At 42.8% G+C, this 22144-nt stretch overlaps 1 protein-coding gene across 1 annotated transcript in view; it reads left to right on the top strand.

Annotated features, from left to right (window-relative positions):
* snd1 (staphylococcal nuclease and tudor domain containing 1) overlaps positions 1 to 22144 on the top strand; it is a 111304-nt gene that overhangs the window by 65909 nt on the left and 23251 nt on the right. Inside the window, exons 17-18 of the mRNA XM_061268199.1 lie at positions 4812 to 5000; positions 21804 to 21945. Of these exons, the coding sequence (XP_061124183.1) occupies positions 4812 to 5000; positions 21804 to 21945 (331 nt within the window). The remainder of the gene's footprint in view (positions 1 to 4811; positions 5001 to 21803; positions 21946 to 22144) is intronic.

The following is a 22144-nucleotide window of genomic DNA, read 5'->3' as shown; positions in this document are numbered from 1 at the left end:
ATCAAACCATCTGTGCACTCTAAATCATTAAATCCATCGATCAAATTCCTCGTCCTTTGTCAACATCGCCGCGCGTGCGCCTTGACGTCGGATTGACTCGACGAGCTGCTGCTGACGCGACGTTGAGCTGCTGTCGTCACTTGAAATTCAAATTACAGTAATTACATTGCGGTTCGTTTATCGCGGTGTCACCTTTTTTTTTTTTTTTTTTTTTAATTTTTGAAAAAAAAAACCATATAAGTCGCTCCTGAGTATAAGTCGCCCCCCCACCCAAACTATGGAAAAAAAACGCGATTTATAGTCCGAAAATTACGGTAGTTGAGAAAGGGCCCATTATTGGTTAATGGTTTTGGTCATCGTAAAAACGCTAAGAGCTATTTTCGTAATCTGTTGGACTGCTAAGCGATGTTTGCAAAATATCGCAATACCGTGTAGTGTGATTCTGCTACTCCGTGATTCCCACCCAAAGCTTAAAGCACGAAGACACTCGAATTTGTGTCTCTTCACTAGCTTGCATTCTCAAGTTGAACTGCGCGGCAAGTGCGCATCTCACGCCGCTTTTGACAAGCGCACATAAATTGACCCAAAAAAAAAGGCATGTTGAAAAATGCCTCTGTCTCTGCTACGACCGTTTGCCTCATTCTCTCAATCTGTCAGCGCAGACAGTCCGGGAGAACAGAAATGGCTCTTTGAGTGACACGGGCTGGCGATGCCATTTGCCGCGTCAACTGGTGAAAGGGGATGAAGCAAAGAGGCGGAGACGAATGATTACGGCCTTGCCGCGACTGCCCCGCCCCTTCCCCCTTCTTTTGCCTCATTTTCTCTCCAATGTGGTCAGCGGAGACTGAATAACCAGCCGATGTACAGACATTTTTCCAGACGGCTTGCTTGTAATCCCGTTGAGCGTGGTTTAATACACCCCACGTAGGATCGGGCTATCTCGGGCGCACTTTTGTCACGGCGGCAACGGAGGCATGAATATTTAAAATTCCATTATGAAATCTTAATTTGATTCGTAGAGCGGCGGCAAGTGGAGCGTGAGCGCAAAAACCGGAGCTCTTGTAGTTGATATGAATGCGTACCGCCGCAAGGTTGACAAAGCGGCGAAAGGTAACACTTGAATGTCAACTCTGGTGAATGTTTTGTCACCACATCTCAATCCTGTGAAAGCTTTTTTTTTTTTTTGTAAATATTATTTTTCCAGCATTGACAAATAGAAAATTTGTCCATGAGATTCACCTTATTAAATTTTGTATAATGATTATTATGACCCTTTCAAACTAATTCAACTTTTGGTGCAGAAATTATTTTGCAAAATAAAAGCAGATGTTTTGTTTTGATTAAACACAAAAGATTTGTTTTCATGAATGACTTCAAAAACAAAAATTACTGTTGAAAAGCTGCCATTAGAGGATTCGGACAGTCCTAAGGGAAAAAATATCTCTGAACAATAATTGGACTACTTATTGGACTACTTACTTGTCAATTAATCGATGAATTTTGAATCTCTGGAAAAATTCAAGACAAATACTAAGAAAAGTCCGTTCATTTTCTTGCTTCAATCACAGTAGTCTCAAATCACCCACAGCCCAATTCCCATTTGTGCTTCCTCAACCTGAAACCACTTAAGAGGAATTATTTAATATTATTACATTACAAATGTAGCTCAATAATCATCGACCTACATACTATGTTGCCACCATTCTGGGCGGGAGGGCAAACGAGCGAGAGAAAAACTGAGCGGGAATTGTAGTTATTGCTGTTATTGATTTTAATAACCAGGCTCTCCAGGCCCTGAGCAGTCGCTTCCGTTCATTCATTTCATTTCATCTAGGATCCATAAAGTCATTTCCAAAAAGATTTAGCATGATTTAGTTTGCTGACAAAGGTTGTCCCCTTTTTTGAAACCCTCCTGGAATTTTAAATTCCTACCGTAATGTTTGTTTACGTTTTAATGAACTGCCCCCCAAAAAAACAAAAACAAAAAAAAAACTATGTATCGATCCGACTGACGCTGAATCTCGATATTGCCAAGAGGTCTCCCATTAGTCTTTGTCACTGATCTCAGCGGCCGCCTCCTATGAGGACTATTCGTCATTTTGCTTTGGCGAAGGCAGGAAGAAGGTGAGAAAATTAAGATCACACGGGTCATTTGGCATCACAAAGACTCCTCGGCGCCTCCATTGAAGGCTCTTGCCTATTTTATTTCTTGTGATGTTTGTTCTTTGGCAGGCAGAATCATGGTAGCAGCTACGTGCTTTTCCCATTTTTGGCTGAGTTAGGTAAACATCCCTCCTCCAAATTGTGAGGAATGAAAATCTCTCCGATTCTGAAATTTGTATCCGTGGAAATCCACCTGACTTAAATTGTCATGGCAACTTTTGCCGTACTATGCGGTAACAACATAGTTGAACAGACCTCATTTTACCAGCCAAGATTTTTTTTTTAATTACAAGCTCCATTAACAGGGTCTTGACATTCCCGGTCAATGCCATTAAGCATCAATGGTGGTTTGTTTGATTCATTCATGTGTAGCTCACCGGTGATTTGTATTTGTAGACCTCTGATTGTGACGGTTAACCTTTTCAGGTCTTCAAAAAAAAAAAAAGAGGAAAGAATATACAAGCCTCACAGTCAGTTTCAACACAAAATGCGGCGTTCGTTTATTTCATAAGATGAAAAAATCTCAAGGACGCACACTCGGAATTGTACAAGTCATCCATTTTGGTTTCAAGCATCCATTTTGGCTCGCACTTGCTGTACTCTGGAGCCTTTTCGGCCCATGTTGGAAAATGTAGAAGGAGCACTCTGGTACCAATTGACTCCAACTTTGGAGCCAAAATCGGTCTTCCCTATCTGGAAAAAAATCACGTTTGATTTCATAGTCAGGCATTAATTGATTTCTACCCTCCCCCCTTCAGCAACCCCACCCCCGTTCATCCATCGCCTCGGACAGTTTGATTTTGTTTGCGGTTGAGCTTTGATTAATTATCTCCTCGCAGCAAGCGACACCTTTACAAGATATTGATTTGGGTTGAAATCTGATCAAGGCTGCGATGGCGCGTGCTGCTGCAGGGCTAAAAATGTCTCATTTAACAGAAGCCTGGGCTTGTATGTCTCTATACGCACACTGTTGGTTTGGTTTTGCAAGCTAAGTAGGACATGCAGCGCAGTGGTTCCATGTAAAGAAACGATCAGCATCATAATTTAATTGTTTAATTCCATTCATTGTGCTGTTCCTTCTGGCATGCATATTCTGGCCACTAGGGGCAGTAGAGAAAGTCATTCAACCGAAACCAAATTTGTTATCCGGGTTAGTCGTATCTCAAGGCCCAGCTGTACTTTTGTTTGTGGGTGAACAACACTAATTTCTGAAATGCAATCCCGCTGCATGCTTTCAATTTGTTTTAGTGCAACTTTTGGCTCTGACCAGGTGTCACCCACTGCAGTTTTTTTTTATTTATTCATTCACTTTTTTATTTTCATTCACTTCCAAAGAGTTAAGTGAATTAAATCAACCACCGTTTTGAACAATGACCTTGGGGCTCCGGTTGAGCTCTGGTACGATATTGTGCACACACTCGCAGACTTCCAACTTTGTGTGTATTCTTCTTTTTTTGTCCCCCCTGTCGCCTCATTTCCATCCGCCGTGTCGACACAATCCCGGCATTTATGAGATTACCGAAGCCCATTTGGGTTCCGACGGGAGCCATCTTGGCTCGACGGAGTGGGCCTCTACTGGGAGCCATCTGGGCTCCAGTCAAAGCAGTTTCTAGGCCGCCTCGCGACTTCCTCGCTGTTATATTTAGCTATTAAAAGGCAAGATGAATTAAGAAAGTACCCCTTTATGGTAAAACCCGCTTTTGGCGCTTATGCTAGGCTACATGGCATAACATACGGCTACTAATCATTTTCTTTGTCTATTCCCCTTTCCATCTTTTAGCCTTTAGCCGGTAACCTTTTCTTGCCTTCAATCCCCCCCAATACCCCCGTTTGACGGCGCTCTGTGGACGAGTTCATTCCTAATGGCCTAGTTATGTAACTGCCACTGCGCCCAGAGTGCTGAAGAGTCTTCATAGTGGAGGGGGAGTACAGAAATATTCATAGGTCGATAAGGCTTGAGTACGCTTTCAATTCTTTGATGTCTGTTGAGGTGATCTGACCCGGATCAGAAAAGCCGAGCGATTCCCGAATGAAATTGCCACGCTGTCAAGTTTGATGCCTCAGATTATGCCTGCGTTAAATAAACTTTTTTTTTTCTGGGAGCGGCGGACGAGGCCGAGCAGTTTACAAACTTAATTCTTGGCAGATTTCCCCCGTGGCCACGGCATTAACCGGCGGCGCTCCTAATCGCTGGACTCGGCCTCCTATCTCGCCGACGCACCTGCCCTCTGGCTTTCTCGCTGACTGCAGGAAAAAAAACCAATCTTTTTTTTTTGTGCTGTTTCCACTCATTCGCCCATTACTGGTCGAAGGCAAATGAATAGATAATTGGTCTGAATAGGCACAAATTTTGTTATGAGTTGCAAGTGGCTAATTGCGGAGCAGTTACGTTGCGAAAAACACCGCATATGCCACAATAATTCCATGCTGCTCATGCTTTGACCCCTAAATATCAGCAGATGTTGCGAACAAAAGGTTCATTTTGGTGATGACAAAGCACAGCGGCAAAATCCATATTAGAGAATCAATGGCAAGCTCCAATGAGGAACACTGCCAACCCCTTCGAGATTGATTCCTTGTAATGACACCTCAAACCTAATCTGCGCTGTAGATCTCTTCACAATGTTTTCCTCCCTGTTGGGTTCCAGGTGGAGGTGGAAGTGGAGAACATGGACAAAGCGGGCAACTTCATCGGCTGGCTGCACATCGAAGGCGTCAACCTGTCGGTGGCGTTGGTAGAGAACGCCCTCTCCAAGGTCCACTTCACGGCCGAGCGAAGCAACTACTACAAAACGCTGGTGACGGCCGAGGAAGGGTGCCGGCAGAGGAAGGAGAAGGTGTGTGCCAATTTTAATTCACCGGTTTATTATTTTAGAAAATGTTGGCATAAGAGTCATTAAAGCTTGTTTGTTGTGGCGTTGCACCTAAGACCAATAAGCAGCGATTAAGCTACAAGCTATGCTCAGCTATTTTTTTTTTAATTGCTAAGCTAACCCTAAGGTTGACCCAGCTAGCGTGTTTAGCACCCTCATTAGGTACTTGGGTGATTGAGTACACTTTTCACAGATTTACAGCTGGAAGCGCATTAAATCATAGCTTAACTAATATTGTGTAAAAAATTGTATGCCAACTAATGGAGAGAAAATCGACTCGCTAAGACAGACCGGAAACCGTAAAATAATTTCTGTACGCTACACCCTACGTCAGCCAGGAACAGCCTTCATAAATTTAAGAAATAAACACATTTGGCTGCATAAAAGAGACAAACAATAGATCTTTTTTATTGTTTAACAACACTCATGGTTCAGGTCCCTGGGAGGGGGTGTCCCACAAAATTCGAATATTGATCTCAGAATGGTTGTCTTTTTGCTCTGCTTTATGCGCAAGTTAGCATTTTTGTTCGTTTTGCCTTGTCACTGCGATATTGTGGCTGTAACCTACATACATACTTCCTTGTTTTTCTATCCCTAAAATTATATCAATTTTTTTCAAAGCATCATGTTCGACGTTAGATTTGTCTTGCGTCTACGTTACGTTAACAAGTTACGTTAGATCTACGTTAACAAGAACTTGGGGGCAGACCTCCAATGGTCTTTTCTTTTCACTTTGTATCGTGGATGTTTCTCTAAGCAATGGCAAGGTGCACCAGTTAACAAGCTTTTGAGCTTTTGTCCAGTCGTCTCCAAATGAAAAAAAAAAAACATTTCTGCCAGATACAGCCGCTGCCATCTTTAATCTCACCGCCGCAGGAAGGCTGGCCGGCGACACCTCCAATGACAACACCCGACCGCCCTCCGCTCGCGCCGAGTTGAGCCGGCTTGACTTTGACCGCCAGCTTTGTGACTTGAGCTAACCTGAGAGCAGCGAGCCAGACAGACGGTGATCTTGTTTGATGTCGCACAGTCCGAGCCCTGCCCCGAGTTGTTTGTTTTGTGCGCGCTGGTGGGTGTGTTGTTAATGCATAGTTTGCAACTTGCAGGCAGCTGAGATGGGAGTCTGTGTGCTCTAATTAACCCGTTGAGACCTCCTGGAGAACAAAAAAAAAAAAGCTGAGATGTTTGCTTTTATTTCCTCGTTTGAAGTCACGGTTGGCCTTTGTCTTGGTGTAGCGGCTGGTGCGGCTTCCTGCCTCCTTTTCTTTCCTCTTATCGCCTCGGCTCTTTAGTTGCGTCCCTCCGGCTGTGGTAACATGCTGTGTCAGGCTACCCTCCGAGAAAACGAGGTTGTCGCAATGAAATGTCGAGGCGGATCCAGTAATGAAAATTTTGCCGTTCAATGGGGAGTTAGCACCACGCCAACAGGGGGAGGATCAGACTGACTGCAGTTGCATCCGGAACCCAAAACTGCTTAGTTTGGTTGGAGTCAATGAGGTTTTACTACAATTAGACCAGTGGGACAAAGTGATTGTGCTCCAAATGAAGCTTTCCAAAGAGGACGGCTCAGCATATTTGTATTTCTCGGGTGTCAGCTGAAAATTTATTTCGGATACTTGTCACTACACTAGCCCTGTGCACAGTTGGTTCCTCAAGATTTAAGTTAAGCACCTCTGCCTTTGTTTATGGATACGCGTGTTGCTTCAGGACTTACCAATAGAATAGAATTGACTTAGCCTTGGTAATGGCGAACTTGTTTATGCAGTAAATATACAGTATCAGGATGCAAACGGGGAACAGCAGCAAGAGTCGGTGGAGTGAATTATATGCAGGAAAAACCCCTGGAGCTTATCAATGATCAGCAAGAGGAGTTATAACGATACAAATGTGTACGGTACAATAGCTGCAACTCAGAATGTAAACAGCAGCGATAGTCGGTACAATGGGTCATTATAAAAATAAAAAAAAATCCAGACCTTCTAGTTATGAGGTAAAAAAGCAGTTTTACAGAAAAAAAAATCCAGTGTCAAAGTTTAATAGATTTTCTGTGAAAGCTTTAAATTGGTTTATAATTTGTAGCAATAACACCATGTAGGGACAGACCAATATTGATTGGTGGGGAAAAAAAACGAGTTGAACCATATATGGACACAGGAAGTTTTCCCCATGTGAAGCAAAAACAATAAGCGTTGTATGTCGACAAAATAATAATACATTTTATTTATAAGTTGCCTTTCAAGGCACTCAACTTTGCCATTCAAACATAAAATAGCATACCGTAAATTCCGGACTGTAAGCCGCGACTTTTTTCCAAAATTTTGAACCCTGCGGCTTATAGTCAGGTGCGGCTTATATAAGGATTTTTTTTCCGTGATTCTTGTGATGACTTGATCACTTTTATACACTGCGGTATCTTGCTTGTGACTATTATGAGTTTTAGTAGGAATGCACGCTAGGTGACCTGCGTCAAAGGGCTCTAAACCCTTCGTCACAGGCAATGTTTAGAAAGACATGATAAAGTATGTCATTAAAACTTTAAAAACGCTTTCCGTGAACGGTCTTTCTTTGTGAAAAAATGCGTGTGCACCTGCGGCTTAGAGTCCGGTGCGGCTTATATAAGAAAAAAACTAAAATATCCCCCAATTTTAGCTGGTGCGGCTTATAGTCCGGTGCGGCTTATAGTCAGGAATTTACGGTACACAATTAAAAGAAAAACAAAAATGTTGGAAAAAAAAAATACAGAAATACACATCGTATTGAAATTTGTAAGGAAGATTTTTTTTAGCATACGCAATTAAAAGTAAACAATACACTGCAATACAATAATCAATACATCGTGCTGAAATTTGTAAGGAAGATTTTTTTTCTTCTCAACGATACAATGTTGCGTTAGTTTAATGCAGAGTTTAACCTCTGCTCTCCCGCTCAGTCAAGCTATTTGATACTGCTTTGTTTCGTCAATATTGCGGCTTGAAAGCAAAGCAATCTAATTAAAGCAAAGCGGCCAGAGGAAGGAAACGGGCTGGTAATTGGAGTGTCCTAATTATGAATAGGTAAATCAACAATAGGAGGGGGGGGCTCTCAATAATAACCTGAATGCGCTTTCTGTTGAGCAAGGGCTTTTTCTGCTGTAATTACCCAACCTTGAAGGAGATTAACACACTCCATTGGGCCAGTTTGGAAAAGAGGAGGAGGTAGAGAAGGAAGCAAAAGAGGATATGACAGCCCGCGTTGAAGACATTACATGTTACGGGACGCTCGTCTTTTCATTGCCACGTCTTCGTACTCCTCGCTGAGTTCTTTTCGTCTATTCATTGTTCTCACATCCTTACGCTGGCTTTTTATTTCCGTTCCCCCACCGACTAATCATCTTTGAATCCATCCCCACTAACCGGATTAATGCTTGGTACCGTGGCCTTTGCGCCCCCTTTTGCTGTCGGGATCCCACAAGGGGGTCCTCGAGCAATACGGTCAGAGTGTATTTTTGTTCATCTTTTCAGGAATCATAAAGCTCGGATCCTGTCCGCCGCTGCCTCTCCCCATACTTGAGCCATCCATCACTGCCCGCCGTCAAAGCAGCCTTGTTTTGACATTGAATACGGCGATGCGTCCTTGGCAGTGCCTTTCAGCTCGCTTCTTTGGAGGCAATCCAGGGTGGCAATACCGACATGACAGACTTCATTAATGCTTTAAAATCGTCACACTTTTGAAGCCAATTTAGTCGTAGAAGTCGAGGATTGTTTGAGAATGCTTGTTGGCTTTCCCCAAACGGTTGCCACAGAGTTGGAAGGATGAATTCACGTCACAGTATATCGCGATATGTTTAAAAATATTAATGTTAAGTATATATAAATTTATAAATAAAAAAATTATAAAACAAATTAGAAATATAAAATATTTCGGAATTCCCTCAACAGAAATACATTTATAAATAAAAAATATATAAATATAAAATATTTCAGGAATTCCCTCAGCAGAAATAAATTAATTAGAAACCTCAAATTTCTTATGTAATTTTTACAAGGGATGTTCGATACCACTTTATTTTTCAGACTGATACACCTGTAAGACTACTAAAATCTTGAGTAGTCGCCGATACCAAGTGCCGATTAATTGGCCAGTTTAGCGACGCTTATCTGCCTGGTAGCGGCTCATTTGGGAGAATTCCCTGTCCATGCTCAGCAGCTACGACACAAAGCTTCTGCGTACCACATTGTCATTCTGTCAAAAACCATCGCGGCCATCACATCACGCACCTGGCTTAGCAGAAATCCAGATATTGGGCCTTTCATTCGACCTAATGGGCTTGTGTTGTAACTTCAGCCACTCCGCACTACAGTATCGCTCGGTCAGGTGGCATCTGATTACCTCGGTGTTTTACCTGGACTCATTCGACAATCGTTTGCCTCATGTTTGTGGCACGCACAAGGTAAACCGTTCATGGAGGATCTCCTACAAGTCGCCTTGTTTGTTTTCCACGGATGACAGTCTCTTTTCTATTAATACAACGCTCGCTGCTGCTGCTTTATGCCCCCGAGCCACAGAAATGCTTTCAGGGTTGCAATTTTTTCCTCCGTCCCACTCGACTCCTTTTTTTGTTATAGTGGAAGGAATAATAACGCTTGCATTCTCCGGTCAGTCACGCACAAATGAAGGGCATTTACGTCTGAGTTGCTTGAGTTGTGTTTGGCCTACAGAGATTGGATTCTTAGTGCCTAGCATGCAGGAAAATTGTGGATGGAACCCCCCTTTAAAAACTTGGCAACATCAAATTTGTCAGGTATGTCTATCATAAGAAAACCCACTAAAAAGTCTTACTCAGCTTTGCTAACATAAAGGAAGTTTGCCTCTTGTTTATTTTTTCCTTACATTTTAATCAATACACACACTTCAACTCCGCTATTTTGGCCACTTTCATATTGATTGTCTCTATATTTTTATGGGCCCTACTAACACAATATAGTTTAAAATTTCCCTTGTACTCGGAATAGTAACAAAGTCTCTCCGTGACCTCGCAAGATGGAGGTTGCAGACTTTTTGCGGGGGCCGAGTGAAAGGACATCGGGATCGCAGCGAGGAGACGTCATTGCCCGCAGCAGGGTGGTCACAATGAACAAGGTGACCCGCACCCGCGTTCGACCTCTCCGGGAAAAAAACACAGCGAGGATCGGCAGTCTTTACATTGCCGTCTATTTGCTGTCCTGCAATGTCTTTTGCGTGTGTGCCATGTCTTGACGAAATGAACCACTGACCACACAAAAGCAAAAAAAGCTGACTGAGGCGTTTTCGTATGGATTACATAATCTGAATTCCAGAGTGCTCACACCATTCGAGCTGTCTCTTTCCTGCTTACTCAAAGCTACTCGGAGCATGTGCGGACGCTCTCTTGGGGGCCGCCACTCCCGTGTAGACGGCATGCCGGACCCTCGACGCCTCGGGCGGTGACAGGAAGACAGAGAAGCAGATCAGCGGGACGCAGTGATGTGTGTACCCCAGCCTCTGCTTCTTCCCCACATATTTATCCTCTTTCTCCCCCCACGTCGGCTCGCCATCGCATGCTCACATGGCAATCACCTGCCGAGCGCCGTCCAGGGTGATGTTCCTGTGATCAAGGGGCGACTGCAACTTGCAGGGAGGCGCGCAGGATGAGGCAGCAGTGACGGGCTGAATTATGCATGGGCACAAGTTGGAGAATTACACGCTGACTTGGACTGTGTCATCTGCGGAACTCACCCAGCCACAAGGAGAAGCATTCCCAGGAAGACACGGAAGGCTACTTGGAATCCTCATCATATTACCGTCTCCTTTTCATCTCGTGCATCACCGCCGTGTCCTTGGCCTTTTGCGCCGACTCCTTGGCGGAGGTCCTCAGGGGCAGATTTGCGGGCGCCATTAGTGCGGAAATGCCTCGGGCCCTTATCGCCCCTTCTGCGCTAGGGATGCAGAAGAATGAGAGAGGTGAAAGAGCGCCAGGGAACATGATGCTATATGACACACGCCGAGCCTCGTCACCTTCTCCGTCTGCAAAACACAAAAGTTGCCTCCTGGGTCTTAACCCAATTTCCTCCCATCTCTTTCGATAAAGGCGAGTGTGAAGGACATTCATCGATGGAAATCACGTTCGCTGATTATTTGTTTCTCTCGGGAGTGTGAAGCCAATAGAAATGAGGCAATAGAAGATGGGCAAATATGTATAATAAAGTCTAGTTATCATATCAATGAGTGGCCTATAAATGCTTACTACTTGTCAGTGGTCCCAATCCAATATAATTTCTTACTTTTTGTTAGGGCATTACGTTTTATTGAGCCCTTTTATCCAGTTGGCCTTTTGTTGGTGGTGAATGACCAGGCGCTTGATTGGCGGACGACTCCACGTCCGTTTTCGGACTTGATATGAGGATGTCTGAATATTGGCATTTCTGTATTCTTGCCATCGACCCGTCAAGGCTGCGGATGTCTTTCTTTAATCGCTCTTGTTTAACGCAGAGGTGTAAGCGAAAGATTCGAGCAGCCGGTTTGTTCTCCAGACAAGTTGGACATTTACACCGTCTTGGACATTTTTTAGTGTGCCTGCTAGCGGTTCTTTAACGCTTCTCCATGTGAGCAAAGTGGAGGATGGGTGGATTCTTTGCCTTTCTCATTCTAATAGAATGTTAAGCATTTGCTTCTGAAGGGCACCACTTTGAAAATGCTCTCAAGGCTTGTGATCATCCTCGAACCTCGGCCTATTTATTGTGCTCATTAGTTGTGGACCTTGTTGGAATGCTAAGTGGCTCATCGTCCACTCTCCAGGTAGGTTCTTTGGGGCAGCAGAGGCATTCTAGCGCCTCATCAGTTGTCTTTATTACCCCCTCGATCGTCCCACTCTCCCACAATGCACCTCGGTTTTTTTTTTTTTCTTTCCTGCCTTCTCTTCTCTCCCACAGTAATCGCTTTCCCCGTGACTCTACATCATCTTCCCTCCAGTCTGACTCCCAAATTTCCCGTTTCACACTCATCCCTCCTATTTATCATTCGTGCCGTTCACCTCCCATGCTCTCAAATGTGAAGTGAATGCTAAGTGCTTTGATTCATTAGGGCCTTCTTGAAATTGCTCAGTCTCGTCAACGTTTAGGGCTTCCTTTCTCTTTCTTGGAAATGACCGAGCTTGAACCCCAGAATTTGGCGCGGTGCCTCTTGGAGGTTTGTATCTTTGTCACTGTAGGCAGTTTGGCTTGGCTACATGAAATTTGGTAGGTTTGTCAATCTGAGTTAGAAACAAAGAATTAGAAACGAGGAGTTTTAAGAAGTCGTGAATGAAACAGCAGACTTTCTACCAAAATAAAAACGCAACTCGACGAGCTAGTCTCTCGGCGTTTCATTTATTTATATTTTTTGCATATACTACAGTCATGTCCTCTTTGGTTTTGGGATGAGCCGTCAAGTCGCTAAAGTGAATTAAACCCTAATTGGAAGAAGTGCCCGCCCCACACTGTCCTATTACTGAGCCCAAATCAAAAGACGTCCGCAGAGTATTAATCAGCGTGAAGTTTCTTTTTTTTTTTTCTCTCTCTCATTCCCGCAACCGACCGCTTCGTTAACGCTTGTGGCCGTGAAACGAAAACCTCAAGGATCATCATGTGGTGACCTTGTTAGAACGCGAGCACGCCGCACGAGGCGAACCCCCCTTAATAGAAAATGGATGGGTGCTTGTTTGAAGGCTTGTCAACTTTACAGAGCAATAAGGGCAAGATAAATCCGTGCAATTGATTAGAGGCCTGAAGGTCGTCCGTCAAACGTGCGAACGTCATCGTAGATCTTGACATAATTCCGAGAGAACATTCATGTTAGAGGGACATTTCTGTTCCCCCCTCTCCTCAAATGTCCTTTCATATTGAGGTCAGTCTACTTTCACTTTGTTCCGGCTACTGGGCTGGATGGAGTGCTAAAAAACACCAAGTCGTCAGAAAGAGAGAACACTTTGCTGTGTGTGTGTTTTGGTGCATTTTACAGAGTCTCTCTTCTTGCCCTCAAGCCTTGGGGAGCGACCGTTACATAAACCAACCCTCGACTTGTCTGCAATTCCAAATTTTCCTGGTTTGGGCAGTTTTGTCTTTAAAATGACTTGTCGTCATGAGCATTCATCAGATCAAACACTACATTAGTGTCTTGACCGTTGGCATAAAAAGCTCTTGTATAAAAAAAAAAAAAAGCCAGAACTGGCCAATTTGGGGCAATGGAGTCTTTGTTCTCCGTTTCAGTTGGCTGTGTGAACCCCCAACTGCATTCTGGCTTTACAAAGATGTTAATTGGTTGGCGGAGTGGCTGCGCCAAAACTTTGCGATTCTCACACAGACACCATCACCCCAGATGGGGAAAGCAATTTCGGGTTCTGAACATCTGATGTGGTGTTATTTTCTACCAATTCCACCCCCAGCGTCCTGTCCCCATTCACTTTGGTTGCCGCCGCCAGATCGGCATTAACCTCTGGGCCTCTGTCCCGCATGCCTGCCGTCCCACTAATCCCACCCTCATCTTCTACTGCCTCCCGTTTTCTTCTCGGAAGGTGTGATCAGAAAGAAAAATGATCAGGAGTTGTCCTCGGGAAAAGAAAAGAAACGACCAAAGAGCAAGCGCGTGTGCATGCGAGACAGATAACAGCATCCTGTAAAGGCAGTTGTCATGGCAACACCACGGCAACCTGGGAGCAAGAGTGCCCTGTTAATTAAAAAGTTGATGTTTGGGCCTTAAATTGCATACTTGCACGTAGTGGCTTTGAGGTTGTCCTCTTTCTTATTCCGAGAGATCGCTCTCTCTTGGATGATGGATCCGCTTGAAACCCGTGGCTAATACTTAACCAGGTGGCCACGTTTGCTTTGGGACCGAATCGCATTCGGCTTGCCATCCGTTTGTTAAGGTAGACATGGGTAGACAAAAAGAAATCATCTAGTGGCTCCACAGTCCAAACTGAGACTCAAGCTGAACAAATCGTAGTGGTTGTCAAGAACAAAAACCCCAAAATATCAAAGGAAGAAAATGAAGTGCCGCATGCCTTGCAAATAAAATAAAATAATCCTTAAATAAACTAAACTTGTTACATCAAAATTCACTTAATCGACAACTAACCGATTATCAGTTTAATCACCTCATATTTTGAAGTATTTGTGCACGGGCAATTTTTGAATAAAGACTCTCCAAAGCTTCTGATGTCAGGCTCTCAAAAGTAATTCTCTGATTTCTCTTGTCCTCCATGAAAGCAGATGTATTTATCTATTGTATTTAATTGAATGATATTGGAAACATCTGCTTTTACGTTGCAAAACAATGACCGTCAATCTTTCTTGCGTCAATTGCTTTACCTTTTAGTTATTTCTTAATCACAAAATATTCCCAAATAAACAAAATAATTGGCTTATAAAGAGGAATCAGTTTTTGGTTTTTTTAAATATATGAATTGAATGGAATTGAATGGAAATAAAATTGTGTTTGATTAATCGATGGAATAATCCATTTTAAAAATAGTCCATTGTGACAGCCCTCGCCATAAGCCTGAAACAATATCCTGAACAAGCAACACTATTCAGTCTGTCTGAAATCTTAAGCCACATTCACGCTCTATTAATAGCAGATGACAAATAACCAGCAGATATTTTTACAGTTTCTGTGGATCCCAAACGACCTACCAATTTTCTTTTGTTGACAAATTTGACATATTTTGCCTGAAGGAGATTGTAGTGGGCAGGATCTCTTATGGATTTTTAAAGCTCTATGCTTTACATTCATTCAAGAAATTCTACGCAATTGAAATAATAAACTAGCGGATCACTTATGCCAGACGAATAACACATTTTGTTCTTTTGAGTTTGAATTAAGTTGAGGCTAATAAGAACAGATGGGCAAAACTTATGTCTATGGATAAACTTTTTAATTGGTTTTCTGAAGTCAAGGCCTGAGTTATCTTTTAAAATGACACAATCTATTGTCAAAGGTCACAACCAACATAGTCCCAACTGAAACAAGGCGCCATATGCCCGAGCAACTCGGCTCCAGGGTTTGTCAACCTGTTTTTTTTTTTTTAATTAAAAAGTTTAAAAGTCCCAATAATCATCACACACACATCTGCGTGTGGTGAAATTTGTCCTCTGCATTTAACCCATCCCCGTGTGATTTTGATCCATCCCCTGGGGGAGAGGGGAGCAGTGAGCAGCAGCAGCATTCATTTGGTGATCTAAGCCCCCAATTCCAACCCTTAATGCTGAGTGCCAAGCAGGGAGGCAATGGGTCCCATTTTTATAGTCTTTGGTATGACCCGGCCGGGGTTTGAACCCACAACCTTCCAGGTTGGTTTTGCATACCAGTCGGTGTTGTTGTTGTTTGCGCGGTGCCTTTGAGGACGTCGTCACAGGTGTTAAGTTTGCATGAGCCCCTCGCCCCAATTACATATGCAGCAACATGTTCTGTTTCCACGGCAACACCATGCCCTCTTTCGGCGTACGCGAGAATTCCGGCAGCCAGGTGCCGCTAAGAATAGCCGCACGCGCTCCCAAAAGCCCACCAACATGTCAAAGTGGATCAATTTGTGTCAATTTGGAAAGTGTAGCTAGTTGCGATCGCCCCGGGTCGGTTAAGAACCTTCAATTTATTGTGCGGATTCTCATATGCGAGAGGCGGTGTGGGGCTGTGCTCATATTAGCCGCGTAAGCTGGGCTTTGACGGCGAGAACATCTGCTGGCCGCGATATGACAGCGAGGGGAGCATCTTGTCTTTTGTACGACCACTTCTCTCCGGCTCCCTTACACCTTACGCCTGCCTCGTCATTCATCCGTCAACCCTGCGCGACTTCAATGCATAATTCATCTGTTAAGTAACCGCAGCCGGGTGGTACTTACCCTACCAAGGCCTTCTGGAAAGTGAACATTTCTGCCAGCAGGGAAATTGGTGGGGCACGGGTGCCAAAGGGTTTGCCTCTTTTTGACACTCAGGCTATAAGATCAGGCTATGTTACAAGTTCAAGCAAATCGTACAATCAGTCTTCTGACTAGCACAAGCGGCTTCCTGATTCTGATCACAAACATACAATTGAAAATAACCTTGAATAATAAGCCACATGCTGTTTCACTCGAGACATAATCAGACCACATCTTGTATAGCCCCTTCTGGTAAATTTCCTTTGCGTCTTATCTCCATTCTTGTATTAAGTAGGCATTTGGCATTTCAGTTCCTTTAGGTCTCTGGTCTCGCACAATTTGCGTCAAAATTGCTTTTTTGCATTGTGCGTCACGCTAGCTCGTTCCACTTTTGCTCAATAGTCTGTAAAGTCATGTCATGGTAAACCAAGTGGCCCTGGAAAATCACAGTGTGCAATGTGTTCGAACAGCGCGGCATTCAATTTTTATTTATTGTTTTACAGCTCGTCTACTGGCGCTATTGTGCGGCAGCTGCGTTTTTCGTGTTTGGCCTTGCGTCACATCGGACCCCATTTTACACCATTAAAACTGATTGAACAAGAAGCTAGCTAATCCCAATTCTTGCAAATCACCCAATTTCGGAATGTACAATTAATTAAAAATCAAAGAGGTGATGAGTAAAAATGTCCATTTTATGTCGCCTTTTCTCCCCAGAGATCATTTCACTCGTCTACTACAGTCAGGTTATACTGACAATAAGTGTCTCCACCCTCTGCAAATTGTGAACCGAATCCAACAAAAAATGACCTTACACACAGGCGGCCTCCATTCTCTTTTTACAGCTCTGATATAAAATTCCCCGGTCGACTTGGTCCCTTGCGTTGGTGTCGTGTCATTTCTACAGAAAAGCAACTCGGCAGTGTGAAAGAACCTCTTCTTACTTTATAAACCAATCAAATTCGTTTCATCTGCCTCCTTGCTGTGTTTTATAGACCCCCCCCAAAAAAGCGACGAGTGGACGGGGAAGAAACCGAAAGAAAGAAAAGTGTCATCCAGTGAATTAATGAACCATTCTTTCCACCGAGGTTTCATTAGGGAGATAATAGGGTCTAAATTGATTTACAAAGGGCACTCTTATGAATAACATGCTCATATTGATTTCAATTGTTCTCAAAGCGCGATCGGCTAATGAATTGACTATGGCGAGCGTGCTAGTTCCAACGCCGTCTGTATGATGTGGCGTTGTGCGGACCCCCTCGATTCCAAGATTGCCACCGTCGACTGATTCAGAAGGACCATGTGGTGTTCTTTTAGAGAGACACGTTCTTATTTTGAAGTGGGTGATTATTCATAACAATACAACATGTTCCATTTGGACGTTGAACTTGGAAGCTCCAGTTGGCCTTTCTGTGATTGTTCTTGCACTTAATTTGTATTCATTTATTATTTTTTTTACTTTTGGATTCGTCTCAGCAGACCACAAACACACACTCACACACACTGATTGAAGTGACACACGCCTTTTAATCAGCGTTCAAAGTGGCCTCCACCTTCCTCCGTCTGGCGTTGGCTCACCCATCTGCGACGGTGTTTTCGCTACACCTGTGCTCGCCTTTCAAGGCGTCCTTGCTCACCATCAATCGGCAAATTTGCACTTGGACCCCTTTTGTCGTTGACTTGCTTCTCCAGAGGGTTGCACCTCTTTAGTAACTTTGTGAAGCCTCCGAGACCAACTACAAAATTCTGAATCGTAAAAAGCTAAAAAGTACTGAACTTTAACTTCAATAACTAGCGAAATTCATGTTGGTTTGTTCACATTTGGTAGGTGCTGCTTTTCTTATATGGCTTCATGGAAAACTGTGGTTTTAATGGCAACTTAAGGTGTGCCTCAATGATAACTTGATAATAAATAAAACATGATAAATAGTGCGTCTCTTTCATGGCCTGTCTGAGATTGATGTTACGATGACAAATCACATCATAGCAGCATCTTGATAATAAAAAGCCAACAAAAAAGTTGTGAGACCATACTTGTGACAAATTCTTAGTTTTAATGTTAGATTGAATATATTTCATAACATCGGCTTTCCTCATAGGGCATCAATCATCACTGCAGTTCAAATAAATTGAAAATAGAAACGTAAAACACATTACTTGAACTTCAATAATTTTTTTTCCCCCTAACCTTTTCTTTCGCCACAATGCGGTTCACGCTAACGAGGAACTTTAATTTTATTGTGCTGACATTTCATAACATTTGGCTGTACAAAACGTTTTCATTGGCCTTAATACCGTAATTTTCGAACTATAAGTCGCAGTTTTTTTTTCATAGTTTGGGTGGGGGGGGGGGGGGCGACTTATACTTAGGGTCGACTTATATGGTTTTTTTCACTAATTTTTACTTTATCATTGACACATCACTTACAAGTATAGTTGACCACTTCACATGTTATTTTTAGTATAGTTGATCACTTCACATGCTTTGATATCTTTATCTTGAACATATTCAAAACATGAAAAATAGAGAGAAAAAATCAAATAAAGTAATTAACACTTTAAAGCGCAATATCCTCTGGACATGTCCTCTGTCACCAGGATGACATAAAGGACGAGAAATTTGATCGATGGATTTAATGATTTGGAGTGACACACATGGTTTGATAATATTGATGTTTATGTGATACTTATTTAAAATGTAGTTTATATATCGTTGTATGGGTCTGTGGAATAATTTGAACTGCGGCGCGGCACATTGATTTTCGATTGATTTGATGAATTGGAGTGACACAGATGGTTTTATAAACGTGTTATTTATGTAATAGTTTTTTTTAAATAACTGAATGTTACGTCAGGCCCGTTCTCAGCTCCTCGTTTGTGTTTGTCACGTTAGCATACCGTATCGTTTAGCCTGTTGTTGCTCGTTCATGTCTGTTCTTGGTGTTGGATTTTGACGAATAAATTGCCCCCCAAAATGCGACTTATACTCCGGAGCGACTTGTGTTTTTTTTCCACTTTTTTGGGCATTTTATGGCTGGTGCGACTTATACTCCGGAGCGACTTCGAGTCAGAAAATTACGGTACTAACAAAATCAAAATTACGTCCTACTATCAATCGCTAACTGTTATTAACGGTCCCTCTCCCACCCCTCATTTTAGCACTTAAAAATGAGTCATCACTTAAGAGGCCTTTCCCTAAGTTAGTGAGAAAAAGAAAGTGCTCGTTCACTTTAAAGGTTGTCATAATAACTTAACACGTTGGACAAAAAAAAATAGGTTCATCTGTTGGCTTTGATGGCATCCCTGCTGTTGAAAAGTGCTAAAGTCTGGCATCGGAGGTGTGAGATTAGCGCGTCCTCGGCGGCAGAGATGATTAAACCCAAAAGAACGCCTGCTTTGCTGTCAAAATGGCTGCGTCGGACGTCAAAATAAAAGCTGGGGTCATTCGGGAGTTTCCGAAGGGCGAGCTGAGCGGCCTCTGTTAGTAGCGCTTTTTGTCACTCTGGTTTTGTCCGTCGTCTCTGCATGCTGGTGTGTCTCAGCCGTTGGCTGGGCTGGAGCATCTGGCTGCAGTTGCAGAGCAGCAGTCATATACCTGCATTCGAGTGGAACAAACTGGATGGTTGGCTGCTCACGGAAGGTCATCAGCCCTGGGCAGTGTGTGTTTGTGTGCGTGTGTGTGCACACCGCAGCGGTTCTCGTGATTCACTCCCAGGACAGTCCAAAGCACGTTTTTAATGTAACTTTAAAACACTTCATAATATAAAAACTGGACTTTTCTACTATTTTATCTTTTAATATGAAACCCAAATAAGTCTTCAGTATGCAACAGAAAGAAAGTGACAATGCTGTTCCAATACTTTTGAAGGTGGCTTATTGTATGAAAGGCTATCATTAAGAAGTATGTGGCATACTGTAGTTTAGGGGTAAAAATGAATCAATTAATTGAAAACAAATTCATCAAATTATTTGCCTCACATTTTAATAATCAAGTAATCTTTTAGAGACTAAAGAGTGTCAAAGTTTTCTGATTTCAAGATGGCAAAAGTAATTCTCTGATTTCTCTTGTGCTTCATGAAAACAGACTGATTTGTCTTTGTGTCTCACCAAGATATTTGCTAACATCTGCTTTGGAAAACAATCCTTTTCTTTTTTACGTCATATTAACTTTGTGTTGTTTTTTTCAAATCGCTAAATAATACCAAATAAACAAAAATTGGTTAATAAACAGTAATTATTGTCAATGTTTTTAATATATCTTAATGCAAATACAATTGTATGTGATTATTTTATTAATCAATGGAATAATCGATTCTAAAAATATGTGATAGTGATTTTTTTTTTTTTTTTTTGCATTCGTGTCTATTATCGTCTTTTCGTGATCTTCCATTCATTAATTTGCCCGAACAACTTTCAGTAATATCCCACCCACCTGAGCAGCCCTAGTGATGGTCAGCAGGTTAATGAATGGTGACCCGGCCTAATCTTTGCCACACATAGCCGACACTTCGGGAATTCATCCAAAGTTAGTCTATCACGGCTACCTGTCTTCTCGACCGCATCAAAGTCTTCATTGTTGATCTCTGAGTTTACAACGCATGGCCACATTTTTCCCCGTCTTAATTAACCCCTTCCTCCCTGTTCCAGGGTTGCGACACCTCCACCAACGATGAGGAATGAATAATTGATTTTAATTGTTCGTCGCGGCCCCATCTATCATTAGCCAGAAGGCTTACAAAAAAAAATGGAAAACTCCAAACTTTAGCGTTGCCTCGTTTGCGCTGCAATAATCACGCCAAAGAAAGGTTGCGTCGTCTGCTCGGGGTGGCAGGGCAGCTCCTTGGCGGTGGTTTCATTCTTGTTAAAAAAAAAAAATCACCCGTCTGCTGTAATATTTTAAAAAGGAGAGAGAGCGCGAATACAGTTCGGAAAAATGATTAGCTCGCTTTCATCCTTTTTCCCCTTCACCTTTTGTGTGTGTTCACATGCTTTACTGCTCTTAAAGATGAGTACACAACGGCTGCATTCTGCCTTAACAAGCACCCGCCACCTTGGTTTCTTTGTACAGTAAACACACACACACATCAGTTGGCATCTGTGCGGTTTGATACGTGGCCGCCGGCGAAGCACTTCTTCCTAATGAGCCTCCTGCCCTCCCGTTTCTCTCTGGGAAGCCAAAAGAGACGTAACCTCAATGCGGGAAGAATGGAACCTGCTTACACTCAATCGTAACATAAAACACACACACACACTTCCATCAAAATAAGGCTACTCTTGTTTTTCCACTAACGCAGAAACAAAGTGTTATTTGTTTGTTATGCTGTGTGATTAAATGTCCACAATATTAGGTACTCCCTCATGTATTATTGCAAGACATCATTCTGACATGTTTGATGATGACATTTTTTAATGATGTATATACTAAGACATTTTTTTCATTGACAAAATGTTTGGCGCTATCTTTAGTGTACGCAGGTGTTTTTCTGCATGAAGACATTTTAATGACTAGCAAGGAACCATGTTATGGCATTTTTATGTATATGTACTGTTTTCCATTTATTGTTTTTATGTCACAAAACATCACTTTTTGTATAATTCTGACTTATTGAAGGACATGCATAATAATACATCCATTTGGATATGACTTGATGTCTTGTAAGACATATTTATTCATATGATAAGCACTCCATTTTGACTCAACCGATCCCACACGAATGACAATTCTTAGGAATCAATGAAACGATTAATCGATTCATTACACCCACGTCTCTTCCGACATGATGGAGAATGTAATCTCCTTCATCTTTTCATGCCATTTTAATCTCTCTCATTCTTGCAACGCCGACACCGACTTGTGTGTGATGTGGAGTCTCGTGTGTTGTAGGTGTGGGCCAACTACGAGGAGAAGCCCAAGGAGGAAGTTGTGCACGTGTCCGAGGAGAAAGAGCGCGTGGCTAAATACAAGCCCGTCTACGTCACGGAAATCACCGACATGCTCCACTTGTACACCCAAGACGTAGAGACAGGTACGTCCCTCCTCCTCCATTTATTTTTATTCGCCTTTAAACACCAGGCCAAGTTAAAGAGCCCCAATTTCCCGCAGCCATAGACATGCCGCTTGTTGTTATCGCGATGCAATGACAGGAATCCATCACCCCGTCGCTTGCGACTGGAGAACTAACAGTCCCTGCTGCTCCCGCTTGGATGCACACCCACACCGGCTGA

This window comes from Syngnathus typhle, linkage group LG21 (assembly GCF_033458585.1).
Source record: "Syngnathus typhle isolate RoL2023-S1 ecotype Sweden linkage group LG21, RoL_Styp_1.0, whole genome shotgun sequence".
NCBI classification, from domain to species: domain Eukaryota; kingdom Metazoa; phylum Chordata; class Actinopteri; order Syngnathiformes; family Syngnathidae; genus Syngnathus; species Syngnathus typhle.
Note: the sequence above shows the minus strand (reverse complement) of the source record. Positions and strands in the feature narration are given on the sequence as shown.